Raw genomic sequence first — 27,267 nt, forward strand, 5'->3', positions numbered from 1 at the left:
GTTCAGAAGGATATCAAGCAATGGTTATAGCACATCAGTCATTCATTCAGGACTGTGCTCTCCATCTTATATGTTTTTCATTCGCATTCCATAAAATTCCTTGCAATACAAAACTCAAAACTTACCACTGCAAGGTCACAAGGAGATACTTCAGATGACCAACAACACTAAAATGGCAGTCTTCCAGTCCTTACTGAAAAAGCTTTCCATTTTTGATCCAGTCATGAAAGAACACCTAATTTATGTACAAAAACATTTGCAATCAACATCTTATCTTTCACCAAGTGTTTAGAATGAATTTGTCTACTTAACTGCATCCGGTATTCAGTAGAGGTTACTAAAAACACGCCTAAAGCCAAGTATCATACTTTAATATCTGACTTGACTTACGCCTAAAGCCAAGTATCATACTTTAATATCTGACTTGACTTCTGATCATTCACATTCAAAGCAGGTTTATGAAGTAGTGAGGTACATGGAAGGTTGACTTGGAGAGAGGAAAAAAAAAATGCACTTGAGAGTCTTTCATTGGCTTTACTGAAATAAAAGCTTGGTTGAAGTCATCTCAAACAAATAAAAAGTGATCAAAAGATACTGGTTTCAGTGGAATGATAATGCTGTGATGGTAGGTACCCACTCTTGTTCATAATAGTAGTGGAGAAAATCATACAGTCTATCAAGAAAATGGACAATGAACCAAATGCCTTGGTATTTGTTGATGACGTGCTGTTACGGGGAGAAACAGGAGCTGAAATACAAAAAAACCTGACTGAATGAAAAAATATGTACAGTAACTTTCAGCTGAAGAAGAATAAAACCACTGTAGAAATGACCAACAGCGAATGAACAAACTCAAACTTCCTTTTGGAAGGAACCGAGTTAGAATCAGTTTCTCACAGCAAGTACCTCAGAAGCATAATTTCAAAAGACAACCCTGTCAGGCAGGAAATATTCAACAGGACACAGAAAGCATCAAACTTTTACAATAAGTCAAACAGCTACTTAGGGGCTGTAAAATACCACAGGAAGAAAACAATACCATGTACCACACCTACCAATTCTTGCATATGATTTAGAGGCATGTGCCCTACTAAACAATGGCTATGGCAGAAGACCACAGAAATGAGATTCATTAGAACTATGAATCAAACTAGATAAAAGGACAAAATCACTGAGGTCCCTAGGGCTTTTGCTGGTAAGACCTGGTGTTTAAAGTGAACTTTATCTTCTGGTCAGGGCTAGATTGGTTACTTTCATTGACCTGTCTCAGTCTCATACTCTGCTTTGAAACAATGAAAGTGACTGAGGTATGAGCGATGCTAGTAATGCTACTCCTTATGCAGCCAGTATCTGTTTCTTTTCTTTTTGCTAGTTGCTTTACGTCGCACTGACACAGGTAGGTCTTATGGTGACGATGGGATAGGAAAAGCCTAGGAATGGGAAGGAAAGCGGCTGTGGCCTTAATTAAGGTACAGTCCCAGCCTTTGCCTGGTGTATTCTCTGTTTCTAGTGCTTCTGAATGGCATTTCACAAGTTACTCAGACCTCCAGTAACCTATTCTGTTTTACTGTACTGTGAAGTTTGAATATGACAAACATGCTCTTGAATTTTATTTTTTATTTTTTTTAATGCTTCCGTTTAAGGTTGGGTATTTCTGGAGAAAGTTTTCCAGACTGAACAATTTCTAATTTTGCACATAAGCTCTGAAAACGAACATGTTTGTCCAACAGTGTTCCATCACACAAATTGAGGCAGCCATCATGAATATTACAATAGCTGAAACATAGAAGCAATTCTATTTCTCTGAATATCCCAACATACTCACGACACAGGTTAATTATATGCATTGTCCAAGTTGCATGTTATTATTAATAAAACATTTATTGCAGCAAAATAGCCATACATTAGTGAAGGGTGTTATAACAATTTAACACTTGCACCATTGGACGCATAGTCTCTGATTGATCTAGTCCTCTTGTTGCAGAGTTCTAAGTGATATCGTTCACATAACTGTCCACATAATGTACACTTGCATGAGTTTGACGGTTTGTGGTATGTTGTGTTTTCGCAGATGACATGGTGGAATCCATGTACTGCAAGTCTTGTAAACACGTGCCTCGTCTCAAAATTTGCTGCTGTCCATGTACGATCAATCATGGCCCCAGTTCCATAGAATTCCGTGGGTACTACTTCTCTTTTCCTTATTAGTGTCCTTAGTAGGTTCTCCGATGCCGTTGTGTTAGGCTGGGGGTACATAGTCCTTAAATCCTCTATGAGGAAAGTTTCCCGCGCGAGAAGGTAGACTAATCTGGATCTTGTTGTTTTTGCCACTCCGATTGCTCTTTTGATGTATGTTGCTTTAACTCTTTCCAGTGTTGCTAAGTTCTTTTCATTCAGGTGTGTCCATATAATTTCAATCCCATACGTACGTATTGGAACAATTTTCGATTTGAAGAGCGCCATTGCTGTGTCAAGACTTAGTGTTCTCATGAAACTTACGTCGTTTATCGCTCTAATTGCTTGTGTCGCTTTCTCTATTGTGTGTGTAGTGAAGCATTTTGCAGACGGCTGGAGTGTTATCCCTAGATATTTGTATTCTTTGGGGATCGATATTATTTTCCCGTCTAAGGTGATTCTTGTCGATTTTGGTATTTGCCCTCCTGATCTGAACACCATCATTTCCGTCTTCTCAGTGTTAATTACGAACTTGTGTTCAATGCACCATTTTCACACTTCGTCTATAGTGTTCTGCAGTTTCTTTAAGCTTTTTGAGCCAATCACAATATCATCCGCATAGGCGTATGCTGCTACATCTTCATTTTACACAATTTCCATAATGTCCTTCGCTGCCAGGATGAACAGCAGAGGGCTTGGTGGGTCCCCTTGGAGTACACCATTTGTTTGAATTATTGGTTCTGAAAGGTCTAGGCTGTCCGAGATTCTTATCTTGTTCCATTCATTTATGGAGTTTATGATTCTTGTCCAGACGCTGTCTCTTCCTAGAGTTTCCTCGAGCTTCCTTTGTACTAATGCTCGGTCCAGGAGATCAAAGGCTTTCGTGAAGTCTATAAAGATTGCATGGTATTTTTCCTTCTTTTCGATGGCTTCCCATATGTTATTTAGCAGTAGTTCCACCGCTGCGAGAGTGGATCTTCGTCTCCTAAACCCGAATTGAGATTCTGGGAGGTGCTCTTCTACTGTGTCTCTTATTCTTTCTGTGATTAGTTTTGTGAATACCTTAAAAGGATTGTTTTCCAGGGCTATTCCTCTGTATTTGTGTCCTTTGGGTCTCCTTTGCCTTTGAAAATTACCTTTACTATTGATTGTCTCCACTGATCTGGGATTTTGGCTGTTTCTATGCATTTATTGTAAAGTTTCGTCCAAATTGGAGCTAGTAGATGAGCCGTGTCTTTCAGGTATTCATTGTATATCATATCCGGTCCTGAAGCTTTTTTCTTTTTTGTGGATTCAATAATGTTTTAAACCTCAGTTGTAGTAAGTGGAGACCAAGCTGCCATCTCATGCGTTGTATGCACTTGGTTGGTTTCCGGTGTTCCTTCTCTTCCTTCTTTGCTGAGGGTGTCTTTAAAAATGTCTCATCCATTCCTCCATGCTGATATAGTGGGTCTGTGCCTGCTTTCGAGGGCGGATTGCTATGAATGGGTCTCTCCTGGCTTCCTCAACTATTCTTCTTCCTTCTTCTTCCCTGTATGCCGTTTTCTTCTCCCGTGTTAGTGTTTTGTAGCATCTTCTTTTCTCGGTGTATGTCTGGAGGAGTGTATGATTCTCGATGTCCGATTTTAGTCGGTGTAGAGCTTGAAGCACCTCTTTCCTTAATAGGAAGCACTCTTGATCGAACCATGCTTTTGCTGTTCGCACTTTCCTGGGGCTGGCTGCTTGTGTTAAGAGTTATTATTATCACCAAATCATGAGGACGTACGCTGCTACTAATATGCCACATGGTCCACTACAATTCTGGTACCTACTAGTCAAGATTTTCTCACACTGTTACATCCAAAATGAAACTAATTTTGCATGGCGAAATGGACTAAATTAGTGTGATTAGCTGCCACCCCCGGAGGCCCGGGTTCGACTCCCGACTCTGCCACGAAATTTGAAAAGTGATATGAGGGCTGGAACAGCATCCACTCAGCCTCGGGAGATCAACTGAGTAGAGGTGGGTTCGATTCCCACTTCTCCTCCAGGCAAATGCCGGGATGGTACCTAACTTAAAGCCACGGCCACTTCCTTCCTTCTTCCTTGTCTATCCCTTCCAATCTTCCCATCCCCCCGCAAGGCCCCTGTTCAACATCGCTGGTGAGGCCGCCTGGGCAAGGTACTGGTCATCTTCCCCAGTTGTATCCCCAACCCAGAGTCTGAAGTTCCAGGACACTGCCCTTGAGGCGGTAGAGGTGGGATCCCTAACTGAGTCCAAGGGAAAAACCAACCCTGGAGGGTAAGCAGATTAAGAAAGAAGAAATGAACTAAATACTCAGTTGTCCCTCACAAAAGCTGTTTCAACATTAAACCAAATCACAGTAAATCAAGTATCTTATACCTGCACAAAGCTGCTTCACACTGTAACAGCATGTAGTCAAGTGTAGTCAAGCAGGACGGCGATGAGTCCTCATCTTACCAAGCAGTTACTATGCATACATCACCTTGAACCCAACACTGGGCAAGCCAAGTGGAAAACCATACTGCAGCAACTGCAGTTGTTTTTAAAAAATAGTATTGCCAACTGACAAGACTTTTTTTTTTTTTTTTTTTTTTGCTAGTTGCTTTACATCGCAGCGACACAGATAGGTCTTATGGCGACGATGGGATAGGTAATGGCTAGGAGTGGGAAGGAAGCGGCCGTGGCCTTAACTAAGGTACAGCCCCAGCATTTGCCTGGTGTGAAAATGGGAAACCACGGAAAACCATTTTCAGGGCTGCCGAAAGTGGGGTTCGAACCTACTATCTCCCGAATACTGGATACTGGCCGCACTTAAGCGATTGCAACTATCGAGCTCGGTAAAGACAAAATAAATAAAAACTAGTTCCCAGAAGGAAACCATAATTTCATTTCATTTAAGATAAAATGTTGCACTCACAGTTGACATTAGTGCTTATTTTACTACTCCCCAAGTAAGCCCAGCATGGCCTACATACCCAAAGTGCATGCCACTGCCACTGAGCTTTACCTACGCTGGCAGGGCCAATCCAGGCTCAGCCCTGTGTCGGTAGATTTACTGGCACCTCTGAAAACCGTAAAAGTAGTCAGTGGAAACTAGAATAATAATAATAATAATAATAATAATAATAATAATAATAATAATTTAATTATTTAATGCTGATAAACGTATTCACATTATATTATTATTATTACTACTACTTTCCCTAGGTGGTGTTTGTGAGAGATATCCCCCTGATATAAATTTTTTGTTTATTTAGACTACATAGATTCATGATACATGCAATGGAATGTGTTTCCCTGCAAACATATGTGAAATTTTACTAGATCAGCAGTAATACTGCTGTGCAGAAAATATATTCCCACCAGTACAGACGTAGTAATAAAGAGAGTAATTGGACTGGAGAAATAATTTTGTAATGCTGATAAAAGTATTCACATTATATAAACATTTGTAATCAATTACAGAAAAAAGAAAAGAAAAAGTTGCTGTAGGATTCAATGGTCACCTCAAACTTACCTTGAAAGTGTCTCCGAAAGAAGACAGTCCAATCAACTGGAGAATGGAAGCGGTGGTAATCTCCAGGAGCAAGGTATACCACACATTGGTACAGAGCATTCTCCTTGTTCTCAAGTACGGTGTGAAGATAATCATCCTTCACGGATGTATCTACAATAAACAAATATCACCTTGATACTAAAATAAAACTATTAGTCTTATGATACACACACAAACGACCTCAAAAGAAAAACAGTTAACACAAAAATTCTAGCATCTCCATTACTTACATTTTTGATGAACCTACAGAAAAAGAAAGCAAAAGAAATACCATATAATAAATGGAAGATAATGTTAAAAAGTAACTGTTAAGCTCTGACAATTCTGTAATTTCTTCTGAGGAAACCTCACGATTTTTGGCCGATGACCTTCGATGTTACGCCCCTTAAAACAACAAGCATCATCATCATCATACCTCATAATTTTAAGCAATTTGTCTTATCTCTTACCAACATCATATTAAAAAGCTAATTATTCCATAATACAGTAGAACTTTGTTATAAGTTAGTAACATCGGTTTCAGCGACACCTCACCTACAGCATTAATTATTCTAAGATACCAACAATTTTTTCAAGGACATATTGTGTGTGTGTGTGTCATCATCATAGGTTGTTCTGCCATTCGGCAGGTCCAATCATGGCTGTGACCTCCATATCTCTCGATCTTGTGCCCTTTTCTTCACTTCTACATAATCTTCCTTTCTTTTTCTAATGCTGTCTAATAACTGATATCGTCTCGTTCCTCTTCCTCGTTTTCCTTTTATCATCCCTTCAATTGCTGCTCGTCGTAAGGTGTTGTGTCTTAGATTATGTCCTATCCAGTTTTTCTTCCTATTTTGGATTACGGTCAGCATGCTCCTCACTTCTTCCACTCTCTTCAGAACTTCCTCATTTGATATTTTATCTTCCCACTTTACACCTTCAATTCTTCGCCAAATCCACATCTCAAATGCCTCTATTCTTCTCTGTTCTTCCTTCCTTTAATGTCCATGTTTGTGTGTATATAGTATATGAAAAAAAAAAAGAGAAAAAACATAAATTTACACTATCACAGTTTCAAAATCACTAAAATTACTGTTGGTGTTATCACCACAGAAAGCAACAACCTTACTTGTGAGATCATTTTCAACCAGCACTTCACTTAAGTATTTAATCACAATGTCTAAGTTTTTCCTGGCTGCGATTGTAGATCCAACAGATTAATCTCCACACCACTGTATGGTCAATAAAGTAGAACAAGAATGGGAAATAATTTCTGTTGGAAGTGTGGTTTTCTCATAAAATTAAAATGTCATGTGTATATAGTTTTAAGGAATACAACATTGAGGTTATGTGTCGGTAACTCAGATAATTGAGTGGAGTGGTTTATCTTTGGTTGCTTTTGTTCTTTGAACGTTTGAATTTGCTTCGTGTGTGTGTAAGTCAGTTGTAGTCAACAGCTCGTAATAAATGGAGGTGTGTGAAGAAGGTGGTGTTTTAATGGTATAATTTGATTACCTAAACAGGTGTAACGAGCAGAAATGAAGATGTATCAACAGGTTATGGGCCCAGAGCTCCAGAGCCCCAAAACGACGCAGTAAATTTCGAACAATATAAGTTGAAATGGAGTGACGAGAATTAACAGACGGAGCAAGTTGCGACATTATTGACGGGAAAAATGGCGACCTCGTGGACCGATGAAGAAACACTGAATAGGAATGTGGCCAAGCTTACAGTGGAGAACTATTTTTTGTGGGCATTAAAGGTGAAACAAGAGCTGTTGTTGAAAGATGTATGGGAATCAGTAATAGGGTATGAGGATACGCCAGGTTGTCAACTGTCTCAGATAGAAACAAGACGGCGAGCGCGAAACAATGTGATAGCGTTAGCGGTTATTTTCAAATATGTGGGAAAAGATTTTGAAAGTGACATTGAATCAGCGAGAAAGGCATGGGAAAAACTGGACGAGTTATGTAATGACGGAGGGCTAGTGAATGGTGCTATGACCCCGAAACAGTTAACTCATTTCGTGAAGCCCAAGAACACGAGTGTTCAAGAATACTTCGCAAAAATAAATCAACTGTGGAGGAGAACGAGCAAAGCTGGATACGAGTTCACAGATCAACAAGTTGCAGGAATGATCATCGGAAATCTTACAAAGGAATATGCAGTTTGTATCCCTTCCTTGGAAACTGATTTGGCGAAACTGACCATCTCAAAGGTGAAGGTGAGATTACTCACGGAGGAAAGCAGAAGGAAACTTCAGCAAAATGGAGGAAAGGCTTACGACACTGAAAAATGTGAGGAGGATGAAGCTCAAGCCATGGTTGTTCAACAGAAGCGAGATATCAAGAAAGAACACGTGGGACAAGGAAAATATAGTTGGTACAATTGCGGTAAACAGGGACATGCATCTAAATATTGTCGCAGTACCCAGAAGTGCCTCAATTGTGGTAAGTCAGGACGTTATTCAAAAGTATGTCCAACAATGAAGAGTGACGAATCATCGCAGGAGAGTAAATCAGTGAATGCGAGTGGAAAAGTGATAAGCTCAGAAATTATACATGTAGTAGATAAGGCGATGAGCATGGTAGTTTCTGTAGGAACTGAGAAAATTAGCGATTGGCTGTTCGATTCAGGTGCGTCCCATCATATGTGTCCAACAAAGGAGATGTTTACAGACATGTTAACAAATGTAACTGGGAATGTAGAAATGTAAAAATTTCAACAGGCTGGACAATTACATTTACAGACATGTTGTATGTACCAAACTTAGGTGCAAATTTAATATCAGTTGGTAAGTTAACCAGCTAAGGTTTCAAAGTAGGATTTGCAGGTGAGAAAGCAGTGGTTGTAGATAAGAATGGAGATGAAACATTGTTTGCTGCAAACAGAAGGAATAATAATAATAATAATAATAATAATAATAATAATAATAATAATAATAATAATAATAATAATAATCGTATGGCCTCAGCTACCGTGTGCAGACATTTCAATTTGACGCCATCGGCCTGTCTGCTCGTCAATTTTGACGTTCTGTTTTACTCTAGGCCCCCACTAGATGGCAGACCGAGTAAATCGAAACTCTCTTGGGCGTTATGGCTGAGATTTAATGAATTTCATTTTTAGGTCTGTATTCAACCGAGAATAACAGATAAGTAAAATTAAAAATCCACCTTTTCAATACTAATATTAAACTAAATAAGTTATAATATTTACTTGGAACTGGTTTTGACGCTGGTGAGCGTCATTTTCAGCCAAATATGAGAACAGGCAATCGTAAATATACATACCATTAAATCAACGCACATATAAACACTCCTAATATGGGACTTATGATGCCCGTAAAAGTATCTGGAGAATAAAACTTCAAATAACCACAATTTCACAATCTTGAAATCACGATCAGAACAACACTTAACACAATATCATTCTTTTCACTCAAGTTAGAATTTTGACGTTACACAGGTTTTATTTGCAAGATGTGGACTCTAAAGATCCTCTCCGTGGCTGGATTGTTCACCAATAATGTAACTGGAGTCAGGAAATCTAAAATGATGAACGGCCCATGAAATCTGGGGGCAAGCTTGCCTGCGGAAACAAAGTTTTTAACCATGACTTGATCTCCTACTTTTAAATTGGTGGGCCTCCGTCCACGATCATATTTTTCCCTAACCTTTCCATGAGAAGCTTTAAGATAGGCCTTAGCCTTCTTCCATAGATCTCTAATGTTATCAGGATGTATTGTCTCTGGTAGAATATCATTGAGTGACCAAAGGTTAGAGAGCGGCGTGTTGGGCACAAATTTAAACATCAAGGAAGCTGGAGTGAACTTATGAGATTCATAAACCGCCAAATTCAAAGCGAAGGCCAACCAATGTAGGGATGTATCCCACCTGGAATGATCATCATGATGAAATGCAATGAGCGCCGATCTCAGATTACAATTAACCCGCTCAGCTAGAGATGGTTGAGGATAATACGCCGAAGTAGTTACACGAGAGATGGACAGATCAAAACAGAATTTACAGAAGAGATTGGAGGTAAATGCCTTAGCATTATCAGAAACTATGTATTGACATGGACCAAAAGAAGCAAAGATGAAATTTAAACAAGAAATGGTGGACTGAGCGGTAACCAGCTCAGTCGGAAATAACCAGGAAAATCTTGTGAAACCATCTACACACACAAGAATGAATTTGTTGGCATTCCCCTTTGATTGGGGGAAGGATCCTATGTAGTCGATCTAGAGGCGTTCCATGGGGCGCGATGCTTGATGGGAAGATAGTAGACCCAGCTTAGTGGACAAGGTGGGCTTACTAAGCCAATGAGATTTACGAGCTTTTACTAATTCACGAATTTCACCGTCCATACCTTTCCAGATAAACATCTCTCGGATATTTTCTCGAGTTTTGAAGATGCCTAAATGCCCCCTAATGGGGTCTCATGGTAGTACTTGAAGATCATAGGTACAAGAACAGCTGGAACCACAACTTATATCTTTTGATCATGCCTCGAAGGGCAACATAAAACCCCATTCCTCAACACATAAGGGACGACATGTTCCCCGGAAGAAAGGGTTTCCATAATAGGAGCCAGCAGTGGATCTTAACATTGATATTTTTCAATGTCCCTAAACAGCATTGGGGCATCAGTTAGAATGGCATTAATGCCCGAAGCTAAGGGTGTGGGAAGAGACTATCTTCCAATTCGGAGGTTTCCAGATCATGAGCAAACATGCGGCTTAGTCCATCCGCAACAACGTTTTCAGATCCTCTAATATGCCTAACATCAAACTGGAAGGCCGAAATCCTGATGGCCCAACGGGCTATACGACCAGTATGACACGGCCTAGCTAAGGCTCAACTTAAGGCTTGGTTATCTGTTTCCAAGTCGAACTTGACATGTTCCAGATAGAGGCGGAACGTCTCTAGTGCAAATAAGACTGCCAAACCCTCAAGTTCATAGATGGAATACTTGGCTTCTTAAGCCGATAGTGTCCTAGAAGCATAGACGATGGGTCGCCTTCCGAGTTCAGTTTCTTGAAGAAACACAGCAGCCACCGCCGACGAGTCGGTTTGAACAATGAATTTCTTCGAGAAACTACTGGAAGATAGAGGGGGTTCCTTAGCAACTCTCAAGGTGTCGGCATACCTGACTCCTTCGGCTGAGACAGCCATAGCCTCCAACTCCGCAAAACACAAGTATGACCTATAGGGTGGGGAATGCCTTCCACAATGGTCTGCACAATTTGATCTTCAGAGAAATGAAGAGCAAATACCTTTGTGTAAAACTTAATATCTTGGATGAAGCCTGCCAAGTTTTCATCCAGTCGCTGTACCCTGTAATAATACTTTTGTATTAAGGAAGACCTGGCTCGAGCCGGAATGAAATTAGCTAGCAGAAGGGCGTGGAAGTCTTCTATAGATGATTGTTCAGCTATTGCTCTATCTTGTCCGAAAGGACTCCCATGGAGTAAGGGTAAAGAATCTGAAGAATTTGAGAAGGGGAAAGAGAAAACACTAGAGTGTGATCTTGAAATTCAACTAAAAATCTTAAAAATGAAACGACATCACTAGTAGAATTGATCAAAAATTTAGAAATTCCCCTAAGCAACATAGCCAAAGGATGAGGCAAACTACCAAAGCCAGGTGAGATAACAGGTAACGGCCTAGGGGGTGAAGAAGCCTCAGACACAGCATTATTTAAAAAGAAGGGTGGAATGGATGTACGACGCTCAGATTCATTCCCTAATGGGGCAGAAGTTTGTTGAGTGGCTACCGATTTTCCGCTTTCTACATTCTTGGACGGGTCTTCTTCCCTTACGATGTTTACAACAGTGGCTTGGTCAGATTTGGAAGTAGCAGTCCCAGTTAACAATTGACTAACTTTACTGGACATATTGGAAAGGTGTTCAAGAAGATTACTTGCCTCCTTACCCTGAACTTCGTTTAACTTAAGAGACAATAGATCGTTTACTCTATTGTAAAAATGGAATAATCTAGCCTGCACTCTTTTAAGTTGGTTTGGAGATGGATCACTTACTTCAAAAAAGCTAACTACAGATGCTAACTCAGTAGTGTTGTCAGTGATAGTGGAGAGAGCCTCATCAATGTCCCTCTCTCCCAAAGTTGGGATACTAATTGGCAATTCAAGGGATTCCTTAAGCTTGGTGGTATCGCCCGCAACCGTCCCTTCAGATTGAACATTCCTAATAGCTAATTCATAAATCAATTCCTCTTTGCGCAAGTAGCCGGGATGGAGGACTTCGCGAGGGCCGGACATGACGATCAAAAATTTACAAATTTAGAAAATAGGAAAGGAAAATTCCAGTGACTGAGAAAATTGTTAGAGTACAAATCGAATCTTATGTTTAGCCGTCAAAAGGGGCTTAATTGAGACCCATTCAACCACGCTCCGCTACCACTTGTTACGGGGTTACCCATGGATCAGCAGAGGTGAAAGAAGGTGCCGGGATGAATGGGTCTAACTACAAAGTCAAAGTTAATTTAAAATTTTAACAAAGGTTATATTTTCTTGAAACAACGAAGTTTAAACAACTTAGTGAAATAACAATGACATAGCAATTTAAAAACAAGACTTAGAAAGATCCAAGACTCCAGAATTTTAACACACTTGGGCTATAACCCCCTAGTTTTACAATTTTGAGCTCCTAGCTCAACTTTATAAAAAATTACAATTTTACACAAGGTGCAGAAATCCCCTAATACATGGAGTACTTGCTCCAATTTTCAATATCAAGCCTCCCAGAGGCATTCTTACAATACAAGAAAAGAGCTGATGTGCTCTCAGTGTTCCCAGCCTACTCAAGGCAACGCAATGTGAAAATCCTATAATCACTGGCCTTACAGGGCACTATTTACAAATACCCATCTTATTACACAGAGGTACCTAGTACCCAACCTATGGGGCCTTAGTGAAAAAGAACAGGTTCAATAAACGGCCCGAGTACAACAGGAATGGAGTCGGAGATTAAGCTCCACAAAAAAATTTTAAGACTTATAGGGCACTTGGCCAACGAAACAGGGGCTAATCCCAATCTACTGAGGTAGCGTGAATGGAGACTTTAATACATTGGAGAAATAAATGTGGTACCTCAAACCAAGATGAAGGGGAGCTCGAGAGGGTAAATCACTCTCTATCCCCGGATTACATTTAAAGATTTATGAAATTTTACATAAGCCGAACGGAGAATTACATTTTAAGGAAGTTGGTTACATAATAAAGTTTCGAACCTTTCCCTCGGGTTAAATTGCGGAGTTAGCAAAAATGAAGATGTTAAGTGGCCATACCTTGTCGGAGTACTGCTGCCTGATGAAAGAGGCGCCTCCCGCCCCCTGCTTGACACACACACTAAGTTAGACGACGATCAAAAGGCCAGGAGACGTGAAAATCCGCATTTTATAAACCCTCGGGGAAGGTTCGAGACCTTTCATGAATAATAAAGACACACCCACAGAGTTTTATTGGTTAAGATCAAAAGTTACACTCAAAATCGAAGAAGAAATATGGGATTGGTTGAAAATTAATTACAGAAATTCTTGATTGGCTAAATTCAAAACTGGCGGAAAGAAAAGATAAATATTGCCAACCTAAAGATGAATGAATGAAATTTAGTAAAGATAAAACTTATGAATACAAAGTTTCTTCAAGAAGGTTCCTTCACTTTGCACCAGGGTGGATGATCAAAGTTTGTTAGTAGTGACATCTATGAGAGAATGTTTAAACTTCTTGATAAATGGAAAACAAAAACAAGTAGAAATTCACACAGTTTACAATAACAAATTTTAGTGGTGCCATCTTCAGAGAAAATTTATAAGTTGGTCCAGTTTCAAGTTCACGGTTTCTCCTGTAGAGGAGTTCTTTAAGGCGCAAGATTTAAATGTGCGGCGTAGAGGTGTACCTTCCAATACAGTAAATATCGATTAAAGTCAGCAAACAGCAATCGATCGGCTACTTTTCTTCATCGATCGGAACGGTCAAAAGATTTATGCATCATATTTTGAGTATTTCTGAAGATTTTACCGAAATATGTTGTTTTCGCCAGTAAAATAGGACATTTTTGCAGAATTCGCACCAAAATTGTATATTATACTAATTTTGCATTTTGGGTCACAATTCGCATTTTGTCGCACTTTTATTTATGCGTAAAAATCATTTTATTCCACATTGAAATTACCGTAGGCTTCGATTCAGTACAAGATTCAAAAATTCGCATTTATCGCAAATGCGATTTTTTTCAGGTCCCTAGCTATTGGTCTCTGAGGCTGCAACAAATCAAATCTTGATGTTCAAATACAGAAACGAGCTATCAGAATTATATCGAGACGTAATAGGTTAGATCATTGCAGACCACTATTTAACAGACTAAGGATACTCACAGTACCAAGCATATACATCATACAATGCATTCTACATGTGAAAAAAAATATTGATCACTTCAGAAAGAATATTGACAATCACAATTACCAGACACGAACAAGAAATAACATTTTTATCGAGCACAAGAGTAAAACCATTCCCTTAAGACATATAGACCCTGTTGGAATCAGATTGTATAAGAAGCTTCCAAATTAGATTAAAGATATTAGTCCCGTCAGTTCATTTACCACAGCTTTAAAAAATCTCCTGCTGAGTAGCTGCTTCTACAGTACAGAAGAATGCATGATGAAGTGCTGGTAATGATGCTATTACTTATTAACTTGTAAACTTTCTTAATGTCCAAAAAATTAAGATGTGCTCTCCTAACATTGAGGTATTTGGTGTTTCTGTTTTTTTTTTCTTTGTTTTTTTCCCAAAATGTTCATTATTGTACATATATTATTGTTAGTATTAGGAAATCACTTGACAACTCCTATACTGTTGGCATATTTCAAAATATGTAATTGTACAGTCTATGGAAGCTAAATAAATGAATGAATGAATATCTATGCAGTATGACAACGTTATGTCCAACTGTTGTATAGGCAGAATCAAGGTGCATTGTTGGGCCACATTTATCAAAACCAGACTTGCAGTTATTGCATTTAAACTGGTATACGCCTGACTTTGAAAAGACATTAGTTTTGTTAAGTGAATTGAAGTTATGTAATACTTCCAAGCTTCTATTGTTAGTTCGAAATGAAATTTTGGTATTATGTGTTTTGAAGATATTAGCAATACTGTAGACGTTTTCACTGAAGGTAAAGGTGGAATAAACAAATGGTTTAGAATTATCTTCTAGGTGTGTTGTTTTTGGATGGTGATTAAATCTGTTAATTATTCGTTCAATAAAAAATCTGTTATAACCATTGAAATTGGCGAAAGAACGGATGATATTCAGTTCTTTATTAAAGTTAACATTGGACAGCGGTATTGAAAAGGAGTCTAACAAATTAATCAACTTTCTTGATATAACAATAAACAGGCTACCATCCTCATTATCGTTTATAATTCACAGAAAACCCACACAAACAGCTAATACCATAAGACAAGATTCTTCACACCGACAAACCCATAAATGCGCCTCTTACAACAGTACGGTTAACCGTGCTTTCAAAATACTGCTGTCTACAGCACAGGGAGCCATCTGGTGATGAATGAACGTACTATTTCTACTTCTATTATAACGTCTAAATTTCAAAAGTTCATTGTTTAAGAAGCCTTTCTCGTGGAGAGTCGAGATTTTCTTCTGATGACGCAGAACACAGTTCTCTACGAAACGTAAAGATTTTCACCTTATTTTCTTAACACGGCATAAGCCCAAAAACCTACACAGTATCATGTCTATAAGCACGGGCCGTGAAAACATCGATGACAGCATTAGGCTTGTTTAAATGGGCCTAACATCTAGGTCATCGACCCCCAATGGTACAAAACGTAATGACAATTTAAAAGTCCAAAATCATCCACTGACTAGAATTTGCCTTTTTTTTTTTTTTTTTTGCTGACAGTGGGGTTCGAGCCTACTATCTCCCGGATGCGAGCTCACAGCTACCACTCCTAATCGCACGGCCAACTCGCCCGGTGACTAGAATTCAAAACATGATGGCGAAGAATGAAAATGGATGGACAAGAATGTAAAACATCAGTGGATCTGACCTGCAATGCCCCACATTCCTAGAACCAAGCATTAAACAATAGTATTACTGACCAAGGGACTGCTTCAAAAGCACAATACTGAATCGATGATGACTGTAGTCTTTAAAGGATCCAAAATCCAGGACATCAACCCCTCATAATGGTATTTATCACTAGGAAACTAGTACCATGGTATTTGTCATAATGCGGTACTAATCAAAATTAGTGTAGACTTGCAGTATTCCACACATTATGGTACTACTCAAAAGTAACGTTATGCGCACATGTAACACAGACATATGGTGTTTCTCACATTGCAACGCAAACCTATGGTGTTCCTCACATAGGTGTACTAATCACAGGTGTACTATCCTGTGGTGTTCCTCACATAGTGGTACTAATTATAGGCAAGGTAGACCCATGGTGTCGCTCATATAGTGGTACTAATCACAGGTACTGTAAAACCCACCCTGATTCACACACTGCCGCTACTATCACAAACCTATTGTGTACCTAACATAGTGGCACTATGCGCAAGTAAAATTGACCCATGGTGTTCCCTGCATGATGGTACTAATTACAAGTAATCTCATAGTTCTAATTCGATAATCCCTTGGTCGCCCCTTTTAGTCGCCTTTTATGATAGGCAGGGGATACCGTGGGTGTATTCTTCGTCTGTGTCCCCCACCCACACATTGTATTTATTAATGAAATACTTTATTATATACCTTTCAACACTAAAAAAAATTGTTTTTTTTTGCTAGTTGCTTTACATTGCACCGACACAGGTAGGTCTTATGGCGACGATGGGACAGGAAAGGGCTAGGAGTGGGATGGAAGCGGCCGTGGCCTTAATTAAGGTACAGCCCCAGCATTTGCCTGGTGTGAAATGGCAAACCACGGAAAACCATTTTTAGGGCTGCCGACAGTGGGGTTCGAACCTACTACCTCCCGAATAACAAAAATTGTACAAAACACATACCTCACACCATTTCATATATACTGGTAGGTTCAGTATTATACAAAACAATGAATACTGTCGTTTGGAAGATAACTGAATTGAAAATCCAGAAAACTGAGGAAATAAAAGAGCCAGCTAACCATACCGGTATTCTCACAACAAAATTACCATTTGGCACATGATCTGTTGACTGCTTCCACGTGCACTCGCCAAGGAATGTTTTCAAAGAATAGGTAACGCCTTTCACTTGCTCAACTTTATCAGATTGCACTTTTCCAACAGAGAGCACACGACCATCAGCTGGAGATACCTACAACAGTGGATTTAATTCATATTTCAGCAACAGAAAATGGTATCATATACAAATTGAAGTGCATGTATCAATATCCTATTAGTCAAAGTATCTTCCTTTAATAAAAAAGAAGCACCCAAAAGAAACAACCAAGTAATCTTTCAAAACAAGAAGGATAGAAAATGACAAAATTACAGCAATGATCTATGTAATACAGATAAATGACCAGTATGTACTCTAGTAATTCATAGCTAAATAGTTACTCCTGCAAATACGGGAGTCGTCATATCCCTAGCATCTTTACAGATGTGTGGTGGCTATAATGTTCCGATTACAGGACGCTGGCACATAATGCATGTCGTACTGCTCCTCATACAGTGTTCAGCCAGCAGGGTTGCTTGCTCCAGGTTGGTGTTGAGCAGGTTTTTTATGAAGTCAGTCCAATGAGTTAGTGGCCTACCATGTCAACACACAGGTCCCAAAGTTTCTCCATGTGAGGGCTACGAGTGATATGCCCAAAGAGTGTAAGAATGCTCTTGTGTATCAAGGTTGACAATCTTTGTTGTGGTCGAATTTCTCGAGAACAGATGTATTAGTTCTGTGTGCTGTCCACGGAATGCGAAGCATATGTTGCCAGCAATACATCTCAAACGCCTGATACGGTGGCGGTCAGTATGCAGGTTGTGGTGGAAAGTATCTTGAAATTATGACAAAGACCAAACAGATCTACTTAGTGAGGGTGTGTACCTGTTCTTTGTATGAATTTATGAGAAGGGAATAAAGTGGTTAAATTAAGGTGGCTCGTAAATATACGTATGTCTTACAACACGCTCTTGTAGACAATATTTACAACTTTCTCATCAGGTACATAAATAAGGTTATGCCCACTTGACACTCAAGAGCATGCCATGTAAAGCTAGCTGTGACTGAAGCACTGGTTCTCTACATGCAGTCCTACTACCTTCAGTGTCTGATCTTGTAACTGGTTTACTGACAATGCAAAGGCCAATCTGATAGGGAACTGAAATCTCTTGAAGTTGAATGGCAAGTCTGAGGGTATTAGTGGGATGTGCAGGATTGAAACACACTGGCCTACAGCACAGCCTGTCAAAATAATGCCCTCAATAATAATGAGCCTGATGGCTGTGACATAGTCTGAGTGCATCCAAACTGAGGGTCAACACGGCTAGTGCGCCCACTTTAAGATGGAGTTTGTGGGAAGGAACCCCAGATATTTCTAACTAAAATTCCGCTGGGTAACAAACGGTCCGGTCATTGTCCATACTGTTGTCAACGGAAAAGTAGGTGGTGCTCTCCCCGGGTAACAGCTCCATAATCTTCTTCTTGATGGAGTTCACATGCTCATTTTTGGATCACATAACCAGTCAGATGATATTAGTATTTTAGTATTACTTATTTACCATGATTCTGTTCAGAAATATGGAAGATCTAGAGAGAAAAAAAAAATGAAAAAAATTTACTCATTCAGGACAAATATTTCATGTTCCCTATGGGAATCAACATCTATATCATCTGATGGCCAGGCAGGCATAGTCTCTCATAGTGCATTGGCACTGCTGGTGGCTTCAAGTAGCCTATGCAGTGGCCTCCACGGTATGCACTAGCCTTGCGTCTTGCTAGGTGTGCTAAGTACCAACTGATGAGCCCAACTTAGCACACGAGGGCAAAACGCAGGCAAACAAGAATGAGTTAGCTGGAAAATTTATAATGTCCAATAATGGACCATTATATTGGTATTATCGCCTTCAAATGTCGACGAGTGAGCTCGCTCCTGAACATAGAGAGGAAACGATACCAAAGATGATCGATAACATGCAATATAATCGCTGGGTGCATAAATATCGGTAACGGAAAATATCGCACACGCTTAAATGCTCGCAATAATGGATGCGTCAGTGACAGGGCTCTTGCTGTAACCGAAGTATAATAGACAGTTTAATATAGGAATTTTGAAGAGACAGTCAAAAAATGTCGTAACAGGGTTCTCGTTATATGCCATACTCGCTATAGCAGACTTCTACTGTACTTGTGCAGCACAGTGTTCTTGGCATATTGGGCCATTGAAGATGAGACACAACCTGGGAAATAAACACAGACACAGACAGTGAAGAGGAGAGGCCCAATAACAGAACCTTGTATTACAAGAGATGTTGCTGGAACAGCCGGTAACTGAGCACCTCCGTACATCACGCACTGGGTCCAGCCCTCCAGGAACGATTTCATCTTGTGGAAACATGAAAATGAGGTTATTGGTAGAATTGATCACGGTGCCCAAGTTCGGAGAGAGTACAATTCTCTACTGTTCGTCAGCAGAAGGTTTCCCTTCCCCTATCTTAAGGAGATCTGCTGAAAACTGTCCTGATTCTATGTCATTTGTACAGATGCACCCTCACGTTAGTCAGATTAACAACATGGTTCCAAAGGACAGACATTCTCAGGCAGGTGTTGATCTAGTCAGCAGGTGTATCTTTCTGTATTACTGGCAACATCTGTCTGAAGTCTCCAGCCAACACAACTACCAGGCCTCCCATCAATTGGTTATTGCCCCTCAGGTCCTACAGTGTGCAGTGAAGTGCCTCTGGAGCATGCTTAAGAGTCATGGCTGACTCACCCCATACCAACACCTTACATAGACGAAGTAGTGCCGCCCACACTGATATTGTATGGTCAAATTCAGCAGCAGTTTGAAGGTAGAGTGTGCCATTTTTCCACCAGGTAACAGTGTGGATGCGATTTCTGTTGATGCTACAGCTACTGCAATGACATCTTTCCCAATTTGAGCCAGCAGTAAGTTAACGACAAAAGGTTTGCCAGTGTCCCCTTAGGCATCTAGAAAGAAAGCGGCACCCTACCTACCAGGAAAAAGAGTAGTGAAGCAATGTCCACAATTCAGAACAGGATTTGGGGTCAATTTCAAAATAACCGAGCCCATTAACAGAATTCAAAGCACTCCCAGGATCTCAACACTAACTATAAAAGCTGCAAACAGAATATTTATTTATTTATTTATTTATTTATTTATTTATTTATTTACGAAGCACATTCAATCTCTTAAACATAACAAAGCACCGGTAGAAGATGGCATTACCTCAGAGATGTTGAAACTTGGAGAAGAGTTTACTACATAAATCCACGCTATTCTACCAGAAATCTGGGAAACAGAAGCGATTCCGCAGGACTGGAAGTGTGCGTTGATTCATTCTTTGCACAAAAAAGGTGGCAAAACAGATCCGAATAATTACAGAGGTAATAATAATAATAATCATCGTATGGCTTCAGCTACCATGTGCAGACATTTTAATTTGACGCCATCTGGCTGTCTGCTCGTCAATTTGGACATACTGTTTTACTCTAGGCCTACTAGATGGCATACCGAGTAAACCGAAACTCTCTTGCGCGTCTATGGCTGAGATTTAATGAATTTTGTCGGCTAAACACCAAATGTGTCACCAGAGATCTTTTACATGCCGACATCATATGACATGGAGTGTCGAACAGACTTTTTTTCGCCCTTCAAAAATCCGACTACCTCTGCCGGGTTTGAATCCACTATCTTGGGATCTGGAGGCCAACACTCTACCACTGATCCACAGGGGCAGCTCTATCCCTACTACCCACTGTGTATGAAGTTCTATCTAAAGCCCTCCTAAACCAACTAGAGAAACAAACATATCATTTGATTTGGGAATATCAAGCAGGTTTTAGGAACAAACGTTTGCGTGCTGAACATATATAGAATCTGAAAATGCTTCTGAAGATTCGCAGAAGCAACAACACAATAGTCACCTTCGTGGACCTGAAGAAGGTGTATGACTCTGTGGACAGACAGACCTTGTTCGACATGCTAGAAGAACTTTCAGTGGATAAGAAGACCAGAGAACTGATACATCAGACCCTGACAAACACAACATCTAAGGTGAAATTTTTGACCCTTCTGAAGTACACACACATGTTCATCAAGGAGACAGACTCTCTCCTCTTCAGTTTAACTTGGTTTTAGATAATGTCATCAGAGAGTGGGAAAAGGATACCACAGGCATAACCATCAGGGCTGGTGGGAACAAAATTAAAGCGAAATGCTTGGCATTCGTAGATGACCTAGCTATCATCACTGAAGGAGGAAACTAGCTGTGCTATCGAGACATTACACAGAATAGCATCACGGGGAGGCCTTCAAAAATCATTCGAAAAAAAAAGAAGAAATATATGCATAATTTTCAGCAAATGTGCAAGAAAGATCAAATTGAAACGGCATATGGGAAAATTTCACAGGTATCTTATTTTAAATACCTCGGAGAAATAATTCTTAATTCAGGATTAGACAGTTTGGCCAACACAGAAAGGGCCTCAAAACTTCAGAGGGCATTTAGACTGACATGGGATGATGGTTATATGAACGCTACTGATCCACGAAATATCACTGTAATATTTGTCACATGTGAAAGGTAATCATTGATTTACTCAAAGAAAGTCTCGAATCCTAGGTAGATTAAGAAATACCGTCGTTACTAGCAAGAAATATGAATACGTACTTATGAGCTGTAAACAGGAGTCCATCATGTTGCATTCCGCTGCTCACGCCGTCTTTTATTTGTTTCTTGAGGTCCAGGGCTGGCACCGATGAATGGGAGTGCCATGTCTGTGAATTCTTATTATCTTTGTGCATTTGTCTAGCGCGGACAGTTCAAAAAGCAAAATGGAGCTGAACAACATTAAGGATGTTATCGCTTTTTTTGACGACGAAAATCACCATGTAATAAGGAAATTACAAGACCTAAATCTCGTGCCGAAGCAACCGGAAAATAGCATGATCCCTGGACCAATAGATATATTACTTTATTAAAGGAACAGCACTATTAGACAATTGACAGTTGAAGTGACACGACACCAAAGCATTACCGTGAGCAAAGACATGACACACGAAAGTGTTGTGTTACACACAAACAAAACACGGAAGCCCTGCGACACAGAAAAAATTGTATATAGCTGTAAGGCAGTAAAGTATGTATTCTGTAAAATTAAATATTTCCATTATTTCTTAATCTACCTGGGATTTTAGACTTTATTTGAGTAAATCAATGATTACCTTTCATATGTGACAAATATTACAGTGATATTTCGTGGATCAGTAGCGTTCACGTAACCTGGGATGACTACAATAAACGAGTAATGTCACGTAATGATAAATTGAAACATTACAAAACAGTTATTCTACCGAAAGCTCTATTTGCATCAGAAACCTTAACTTTAGAAGGCCATTCTAAAATTGCAGATATTGAATACCAAGAACGTACAATTCTTAGAAAAATTTTTGGCTCCATACAGGAAAATGGGACTTGGATCAAAATGCAAACTGCAGACCTCTATAGTAACACAGTTTCATCAATACTGTACGGAGGAGATGTTCGAAATTTTTTTGGACACATTTTTAGGATGGATAATAATACTCACAAAAAGGTTATTCAATGTAATAAATTCCCAAAACAGGATAATAAATTGGCTGGTGGAAACAAGAGAAGAACTTGAATGAACTGAACATCGGGAAAGACACCATGAAAAATCGCCCAAGTCTTCAAGACCTCAGTAAATAAACACACATTTGTGGTCAAAACTAGCAGCAGGACTGGTACAAAGTGGTCAGAAGAACGGAAAAGGCAACCCAGTGAGTTCATGAAGAGATTTTGGAAAAATAGGAAGGAAAAAGTCAAGCCAATGAATAAGTTCCAACGTGCTCTATGAATGGGTATAACAAAATAATAATAATAATAATAATAATAATAATAATAATAATACAATTACTGGTATAATAGGCAGACCATTAAATGATTAAGAATCCTTGAATAGATTTTAAAAATGACCATGCAATATTCAAAAATTCCCCGTCCCCCCTATTCGTCCTACTTAATTAACATCTGGACAACATTTACACTTTCTACCTTAGAGCTTAATGAATCCTGTAGGAGGTAATCTCTGACTTAAAAGTCTGGAATGGGGGTTAGGATATTATTATTTGTAGTAAATTTTCCGAATTTACGCAGTCTTAGCCACTTGAGAAGCTATTTTAGATTATCATTTATCACTGAAAATAATGCCATCTTACAAGAACTCTCTGATTTAACAAAAAAATTAATAATAATAATAATAATAATAATAATAATAATAATAATAATAATAATAATAATAATAATAATAATCAAATTACCAGTATAACAAGCAGCCCATTAAATGCTCATTAAGAACCCTTGCATATTTTTTTAAATGAATTGCAATATAAGAAATAATAATAATAATTACAATACCGTAATCAAAACTCAGGCTTTATATGGAGAGGAAACTCTTAACGCTTCATAAAAAAGGCGAGCTCGAAAATATCCTAAAAGAAGAGCGAAAAATCGTGAGGAAAATTTTAGGACCAAGACACATGGAAGAAAGGTGCCGCCTCAAATCCTGGATATCCACAGAAAAATGATCCAATATTGCGGCAGACCTTAGGAAAAGGCTGAAATTTTATGGACATGTTAAGAGGCTTCTAGAGACCAGACTACCCCAACAATTTTCTTCAAAGAGTTGATAAACTGAAGAATTTCTCTTGAACATGACAAACAAAAGTGGACATAAAGAACACACAAATTCAACCTGAAGAAATTTTGAACTGAAATACACTGACTGACAGAGCAAATGCAACACCAAGAAGGAGTGGTTCGAAAGGGATGAAAGTTGGGAAAAAAACAGAGACGGCACGGACGAATAATTGATGTTTATTTCAAACCGATATGCAGGTTACACAATGCGCACGGCATCGACTCAGTAGGATGTAGGACCACCGCGACCGGCGATGCACGCAGAAACACGTCGAGGTACAGAGTCAATAAGAGTGCGGATGGTGTCCTGAGGGATGGTTCTCCATTCTCTGTCAACCATTTGCCACAGTTGGTCGTCCGTACGAGACTGGGGCAGAGTTTGCAAATGGCGTCCAATGAGATCCCCCACGTGTTCGACTGGTGAGAGATCCGGAGAGTACGCTGGCCACGGAAGCATCTGTACACCTCGTAGAGCCTGTTGGGAGATGCGAGCAGTGTGTGGGCGGGCATTATCCTGCTGAAACAGAGCATTGGGCAGCCCCTGAAGGTACGGGAGTGCCACCGGCCGCAGCACATGCTGCACGTAGCGGTGGGCATTTAACGTGCCTTGAATACGCACTACAGGTGACGTGGAATCATACGCAATAGCGCCCCAAACCATGATGCCGCGTTGTCTAGCGGTAGGGCGCTCCACAGTTACTGCCGGATTTGACCTTTCTCCACGCCGACGCCACACTCGTCTGCGGTGACTATCACTGACAGAACAGAAGCGTGACTCATCGGAGAACACGACGTTCCGCCATTCCTTCATCCAAGTCGCTCTAGCCCGGCACCATGCCAGGCGTGCATGTCTATGCCGTGGAGTCAATGGTAGTCTTCTGAGCGGGCGCCGGGAGTGCAGGCCTCCTTCAACCAATCGACGGGAAATTGTTCTGGTCGATATTGGAACAGCCAGGGTGTCTTGCACATGCTGAAGAATGGCGGTTGACGTGGCGTGCGGGGCTGCCACCGCTTGGCGACGGATGCGCCGATCCTCGCGTACTGACGTCACTCGGGCTGCGCCTGGACCCCTCGCACGTGCCACATGTCCCTGCGCCAACCATCTTCGCCACAGGCGCTGCACCGTGGACACATCCCTATGGGTATCGGCTGCGATTTGACGAAGCGACCAACCTGCCCTTCTCAGCCCGATCACCATACCCCTCGTAAAGTCGTCTGTCTGCTGGAAATGCCTCCGTTGACGGCGGCCTGGCATTCTTAGCTATACACGTGTCCTGTGGCACACGACAACACGTTCTACAATGACTGTCGGCTGAGAAATCACGGTACGAAGTGGGCCATTCGCCAACGCCGTGTCCCATTTATCGTTCGCTACGTGCGCAGCACAGCGGCGCATTTCACATCAGGAGCATACCTCAGCGACGTCAGTCTACCCTGCAATTGGCATAAAGTTCTGACCACTCCTTCTTGGTGTTGCATTTGCTCTGTCAGTCAGTGTATATATAGAAAAAAACTGACAAATGGGAAGTTACTCCAGAGAATGAAGTACCAAAAAGAGCAGGTACCTAGTGAACGGAAGAAAGGAAGAGGATCTTTAGTGAACAGATGAAAGCATCCTGGAACCTCCGCAAATGAAATCATAAATGAAGCTTCGTGTGTTCCGAAAGGGACGATTCACGAATAATAATAATAATAATAATAATAATAATAATAATAATAATAAAGAAAACTGGTAGGAAGTGGTACACAGAACCCAAGATGCAACACAGTGCATTCATGAAGAGAATTTGGGAGAATAAGAAGGCAAAAACCAACAGGCCAACAAACAAGTTCAAACATGCTCATTGAATGGGCATAACGAAGAACTCAGGGAACACTAGGGGTAAAGCACCTGAAGGAGAAGTACAGCTTATCATTGACCTGACCAGGGTGGGGGACGTGACATAATGGAGGATCAGTGGACTGGCAGCCAGTTGGATTTGAGCCAATGAAAGCACAATGGTTTTTCAAATGTTTCACATTGTATGCTGGAGTGGAAGCAAAGCAGGACTTCATTAAGATAAGTTCCAAATTTCAAATTCCTAGGTGCCCGGACAGAAATAAACATAAATATTTCTAAATATTAAACGTGTCTTGATAGAATCTGATAATGTTTATAAGAAAGAAACATATCATTCTTTGTTTAATAGTGTGTATTTTTATTCCTTACTTAATAGTGGGTTTTTACAGGTATGTTATAGTTAGGGGCCGTATTTTTTGGTAATAGCGATACGCACGAAATTTTTCATATCTTCTTTCTAGCCTATATATGACCTTGTAGGTACCGTAATGTATTTTAGCAAAATGAACTCGCGAAATATCGCGAAATCTGATTTATTACACGAATCGCGCAAATAATCACGAAATATACCCCACTTGGTACGAAAAATGCGAAATCGTATTGGAAAAGATCTCCAATAAACGATTAAATGCTTCTGAGAAATTGACTATAGTAGTTTCCTTCTCAGTTGATTGATAGCGCTGTATATTCTCTACACAAATGCACACAAAGCGATAAGCCCTGTGTATCGGAGGTATGTGTATTCAGTTCCGCGATCTCTAAGGCAATCATTAAAAATCGATATCTGTTATCGATTACAGCAAATGGCGTTGTGTTCGTAGCAAGATCGGTTGTAGATACAGCAGTGGGCATTATACTCTTTCGCAGTAAGAGTTTGCCACTTATGAAAGTTTATCAGCAAATGTCCAGCATTTAAGTACAAAAATGCTGAAAACTAAAGTCACAACAGTTTTTCCGAGGGCCAAGGAATACAACAGTGAGGCCTTCTATGTATTTGATGCTGCAAGAAAGATTCTAATGTGTAAGTACTGTAATGTTCGCATTACGTGAAAACAAAGAGACACGTGCGATAAATACTGTAGAGAATCAGAAACACACAAAAAGAAGAAGAATGAAGCAAATGAACATAATTTTAAGCGGCAAATAACAATCGGCGATACTTTACACATCGCAAAGGAGTTGAAACTTGGTAGAGAGCAATTTGTAATAGACACAACAAAAGCATTCATGTAAACCAGCATTTCTATAGAAAAACTGGATAATCCTGGCATGAGGACATGGATGAATAAAAAACGAAAGATAAATAATACCGACTTTATTATAAAATATGACGATATTAGTAGGCCTATTGTAAATAAATCGCACCGAGCTCGATAGCTGCAGTCGCTTAAGTGCGGCCAGTATCCAGTAATCGGGAGATAGTGGGTTCGAGCCCCACTGTCGGCAGCCCTGAAGATGATTTTCCGTGGTTCCCCATTTTTACACCAGGCAAATGCCGGGGCTGTACCTTTATTAAGGCCACGGCCGCTTCCTTCCAATCCCTAGGCCTTTCCTATCCCATCATCGCCGCAAGACATATCTATGCCGGTGTGACGTAAAGCAAAAGAAAAAAAATCGCCTGGTTGAGTTGTAATAATGTTATTGTTTTTATGTCCCACTAACTACTTTTACAGTTTTCGGAGACGCCGAGATGTCGGAATGTTGTCCCACAGGAGTTCTTTACGCGCCAATAAAACTAGTAACACGGGGCTGACGTATTTGAGCACCGGACTGAG

The 27,267-nt window shown here is 40.1% G+C and overlaps 1 protein-coding gene across 3 annotated transcripts in view; it reads right to left on the reverse strand.

The window, feature by feature from the left end:
• The window catches only part of Pisd (phosphatidylserine decarboxylase), a 115,559-nt gene that overhangs the window by 19,580 nt on the left and 68,712 nt on the right, over positions 1-27,267 (reverse strand). For all 3 annotated transcript variants that reach the window (XM_067134878.2, XM_067134879.2, XM_067134877.2), the window contains 2 exons: positions 16,927-17,068; positions 5,697-5,846 (listed from right to left, as the gene is read on the reverse strand). In XM_067134878.2, coding sequence (XP_066990979.1) covers positions 5,697-5,846; positions 16,927-17,068 — 292 coding nt within the window. The remainder of the gene's footprint in view (positions 1-5,696; positions 5,847-16,926; positions 17,069-27,267) is intronic.

Source organism: Anabrus simplex, chromosome 1, assembly GCF_040414725.1.
Source record: "Anabrus simplex isolate iqAnaSimp1 chromosome 1, ASM4041472v1, whole genome shotgun sequence".
Taxonomy (NCBI): domain Eukaryota; kingdom Metazoa; phylum Arthropoda; class Insecta; order Orthoptera; family Tettigoniidae; genus Anabrus; species Anabrus simplex.